Source organism: Nicotiana attenuata, chromosome 5 (genome assembly GCF_001879085.1).
Source record: "Nicotiana attenuata strain UT chromosome 5, NIATTr2, whole genome shotgun sequence".
NCBI lineage: Eukaryota > Viridiplantae > Streptophyta > Magnoliopsida > Solanales > Solanaceae > Nicotiana > Nicotiana attenuata.
The window spans coordinates 1,558,513-1,563,585 of NC_031993.1; the positions used below are offsets into that span (position 1 = coordinate 1,558,513).

Below are 5,073 nucleotides of genomic sequence, written 5' to 3' on the forward strand. Positions count from 1 at the left end.
AACCTCACATGACATACACATTTATGCTAATACCAATGACATAGAAGATGGAAGGGGCTACAGAAATGCATCAAATAGGAGAAAATGGTGATCTTATTATTCTTCTGTGGTGATTCTGGTAATGTTAGCTACAGGGTGGAGAAGAAACTGCTCAAAACAATGATATAGATAGAAGGATGAAGGAGCATCTTCTGTGTTGCAGCAGGAAGTAGAAGTTTTTATCCTGTATAGTACAATTCAAATAAATGCTAACGTGAATATCTTTTATTAGCACACTTTTATCTTTAAATGACCTGATCGTGTAAACACCAGTAGTTATCTTTTAGGTGACTTGATAGCGTATATATTGTTTTACATTGTCAGTGTATAGTAGTTAAACTCTTTGGAAATGGAAGAAAGAAAAAGTTCAAGTTAGATGGAAAGAGCATAATTTCTCTGGTTGTCTGGTGAAGCCTATGGCTAGGAGTTTGCCATTTTGTATCAATTTTGTGAGGTCTATATATAGTGTGTATTTTCAAGTTTTTATAGTAACTATTATCAATCTTGTGAAGTCTATGATAGTAGTAGTGTATTTTCCTCTTTTTATATGGCTTACCTTTTCAACCCCTAATTTACAAACTTGTTGCTACTGTAGGACACAAATGTTTTGTATGCAGTAAAAACTTTACACAGTTGCTCGAGGTTTTTTTTTTCTTTTCAAAACTATCCAAAGAACCATTATAATTCATGTATAAGATTGCGGCTTTTCACAGTACCAACAGTAAACAGCTAAACAACAACAACTATACCTCAGTCCCAACAATTTAGGGCCGGCTATGGCTATATGAACCATCACGTCTTTCTTTAAGCTCAACTCACGGTAACAACTGTAAAAAAACATTTCTAATTTATTATCAATTTTTCAATACTAAATAATCTCACCAAGTAACTACATAATTTAACATCTTGATTAGATTGCTTGTGCAACTTAAAACAGTTTTTCTCAACAATACTATACAGAATTTCTAAAGTTGTGTTCCTAACCAGGAACCCGTTGATCTAAGATCCTGATTGAGCTTTAGCGAGCATTGTCTGTACTGTTGCAACAGAATCCACTGTGGACTTCAGTAACCAACTGATTCCTACTTTCACGCGGTGCTGATCAGTTGGTAATCTGATCAAATAGGCTATTTTTCTTGCAGTATGACCAACAAAACCTTCCAAGGTCAGTCCATCAGTGAAACTTGGTGAAACAGCAGCGTCATGCCTGCCAAGAGTCATCATCTCACCTAGATTTTGATACCTAAAAGGCAACAGTGGACGGTCATTAATTGCGGCCCACAAATTCCAACCAGCAAAATCTGCTTGCTGGAAAGCAACCTGTGCAGTAGCTGGTAGCACCTTCCCATTTTCGTCCCTTAACGCAGAAGAGTCACCAACAGCAAATATACGAGGATGACCCTTGACACGGAGAGTTTCATCAGTTTCTGCTTGTCCCCTAGCATTCAGAGGAATGTCGTAAGGTTCATCACTAGGTTCCAACTCAGGAAGTAGTGGTTTAGATCCAATAGTCCATAAAACTATATCTGCCTCTATTATCTGACCCTCTAAGCCCCTTTCAGCAGGCTGCAATTCAAGTATAACGCTTTCAGAATGATCAGCTGCTGAGTCCGTGCTTTTAGATTCAGCATCAGAGGTCTGAGACTCGACTGCTTTTCTTATGCACCGGACAAAATAACCAAGTACAAGTTGAACTTTCCTAGACAAAAGTACTTTTAGTGCTGCTTCCCTATTTCCTGCCGGAGCATTTGGCAAGACTGTCTTTTCAACATTAATTGCTTGTACAATTCCCTTTTCTTGCAACCTTTCTGATATCGTGGCAGCTAACTCAACTCCGCCATAACCACATCCAACCACTGCTACTCGTATTGCAGAGTCCTTACTAAAGTTCTTGCGCTCTAATTCCTTTAGCTTTTTATCAACCCTAAGAGCATCATCTAGGGTATAAAATGGCAAGGCATAGTCTGCGGCACCTGGTACAATATCAAGTTTGGCCTCAGCTCCTATAGCAAGGACCAACCAGTCATATTCTATTAGGAGACCGCTTTCGAGATGAACAGTCCCTGCTGTAGGTGCATTAGTTCCTAAATGGTCACATGGATATAGGCATTTTACCCTGTCTTTGAGGAACCTCACATCGGTATTGGCAAGCAAGTCTGAGAACTGTGGAGCAATTTCCCATGTCTCAACTTCTCCAGAGAGAAGTTCATACAACATTGGCTTAAAAACGAAGCGTTCTGACTGGTCTATGAGGACTACCTGTGGTTTCTTGCCATCAGGCCAAACAAGTGATTCTAACCTCAATGCTGTATAAAGACCTCCAAATCCACCACCTACTATGCAGACCCTTGGCCGCTTGTTATCAGGCCAAATATAATTAAGACGTGGAGCATCGGCTGCAGGAGCTTCCATGGTACTTCCGAATCCTGCGGTGGCACTCAAGGCAACAGTGCGCAGTGATCTATTCCTCTTTGAGCTACCAGAACGCGACGAACTGCTCCAAATCATGGGTAACTTAGGTGAACGTATCTTTCCCCATGGCATTTGGCAGCAGCGGACTAGTGCAATTGTCGCTGAAGCAGAACATGCAAGAGCACACTCCATTGAAGCAATTGATATCTGATAGTAGCAGGTGCAAACAGTGGCCAAGTCAGGAATTTTGCTAAGGTTGTTCAAACTTTGAGGAAGTAAATACAAAATTTCTTCGGTGAATGAGTGCACTGATAATTTTAAATCAAACTAAGTAACATTTTGCTAAGTCGAAAAAACATTTGTAACAGAACTAACAATATAAATCAACAAAGGAAAATCTACTAGTGAAAGCATAATTCAAATATATTTTACAAGTATACTCAACGAGGTTTTATCTCCTGGAATATATTTATGATAGACTTATTGGAAATAGCACTAAATGGTTTTCTTTTTACATAAAGCACTACACAACCGTCTAAAAATTTATTTATCCATTCGATCTTCCTCTTTTTTGTGGCGAACAAGTAAAGGGAAAAAAGAGGAATTTCAATAAGTAGCCATCAAATTGAATCTACATATTACTATGAGGTTCTCTACGAAATGCAAGATGAACCAATACTCTCTCCGTAAAGAGAGAATAGAAATCGAACCTCAACGGAGACTGCCGGAGAATCAAACCAGCTTCACAGTGTCCGGCGACGGCGAGACTCGAGAGGTTATGGCGAGTTGCGCCTGCTGAGCAGTGGCGAAAGTGTTTTTTTTTTTTTTTTTTTCCAAAAGAATTTATGGCATTTTGACATCCTTCACCGTTGGCCGCTGGGTCACCACTCATCTGTTTCAATTATGTGTTGGGTGTTTAAGATTTACTATATTTGTATAAAGTAATATTTGACTTATAATTTTTGATAAAAGGTATTTAATTAACCAATTTTGTATCCCTAGGTGCAAATGTGGTTCCATGTTTTGGCGCGTGGGACGTTCTACCTACTATCCCAGCTCAATTGTTCAAGATTCATCCAACGTTGGGACCGATTTAACTAACGTTAATCTAACGTTCAAGATTCATCGCACATAAATTTGATCAGTCGGGAGTCAAAAATTTCCTCAAGGGTGTTCAAATTTGAAAGTAGTAAAACAAATTTCGATAAAGAGTATTCAGTATATGTTATGTACCTCAAAAAACATGATATTTTACCTATATACACAGTATAATTTTCCGACAAAGGGTGGTCAATTGACCACTCTTACCAAAGCGTAGTTTCGCCCCTGAATTTGATTGAAACTTGAAAAAAGAGTTTTTGAAGTTGTGTTGAAAAATAGTTTTTGAAAGTTGAAGTTGTATTTGTACATGCATTTTATTTGAAGAAAAGATAGAGTGGATGAAAAAATTCCACCAAAAAACTATCCAGTTTTTGGGAGCTTAAAATTTTTTGAATTTTTATTTCAAAACATGATCATATTTCATAAACAAAACATTTTCATTTTTTTTTTTTTTGAATAAATGAAGCCAAAATCTATGGCCAAATGAGAGCTAAATCAGCTTATTTTGAGAAATATTTTTTTTTTTACAAAAAAAAGTATTTTTGGTGAGACGCAGGTTGTATTTGATTACTTAATTTAAAAAATATTTTTGAGCAATATTAGTATTTAGCCAAGCTTTTAAAAATTACTCATTATGACCTTTAACTATGCAAGGTTCTTATTACCCTAAACTAAACTATTTTGAACTAGTTTGAAGTTTAAACTATTAAAATTAAAATTTCAAAATTCGAGTCTAAAGTTGTTTACTCTAAAATTTGGATAACAATTAAACTTATAATGTGGTTTGAAGTATATGTGATTTCACATAATACCAATTGATAAACGTAAAGATAAGTGATGCCAATAGACAATAATACAAAGCAAACCAGTGTTTGGACAGAGCTCTCGAGCTCGGACACCCTTGAGCTAGTTATGCAAGAATAGTTAAAGACACAATATGCTGATGAACAAAAAAGTAAGTTGAGAAATATTATATTGCTTTGACATTCGTGAACGTAAGGTGTTTACAAATGAGGGGGACTCCCCTTTATATACTAGAGGAATCCTAATTATGGTACAATTCTAATTACGGAAGTAAATCCCATGATTGGTACAAATAACCGCCCTTGATTTGATCTGTTCCGGGATTTCCGCCGTGATCTTCGACCGGTTACGGATATCTCGCCTTTCCGTTATTGCACTTCACTCGAAGTCGGTCATACTTAGTGTCGATTGTTGCTGGCCTCGGTCTTGATGGGCACCTCGATTCTTGAACTCAGCACCTTGTCTTCGTGCTATAGCCCGATCCATTACGAGGTCGACCCTCGACGAGATCCCCTGGTCTCGATTAAATAGCAAAATCGAGCAAGTCCGATTTTGACCGTATACAGATAGTCCCCTCGTTTCTTGGAGTGAAATAAGATGAAAAGAACCAAGCCTTCGATTTTATACTTAGACCAATTATGAAGTCACTCTCGTGACATAAGCGATAGAAACGACCGAAGCGTCGTGTCGGTACGGTTCCCAAGATCATTAATTAGC

The 5,073-nt window shown here is 37.7% G+C and overlaps 1 protein-coding gene across 1 annotated transcript; it reads right to left on the reverse strand.

Annotated features, from left to right (window-relative positions):
- On the reverse strand, positions 865 to 3,340 carry LOC109225159 (alternative NAD(P)H-ubiquinone oxidoreductase C1, chloroplastic/mitochondrial). Its single transcript, XM_019389743.1, has 2 exons — positions 3,162 to 3,340; positions 865 to 2,658 (listed from the first exon to the last, which is right to left on the reverse strand). Exon 2 carries the CDS (start codon positions 2,641 to 2,643, stop codon positions 1,039 to 1,041), a length of 1,605 nt encoding a protein of 534 aa, XP_019245288.1. The 5' UTR covers positions 2,644 to 2,658; positions 3,162 to 3,340; the 3' UTR covers positions 865 to 1,038.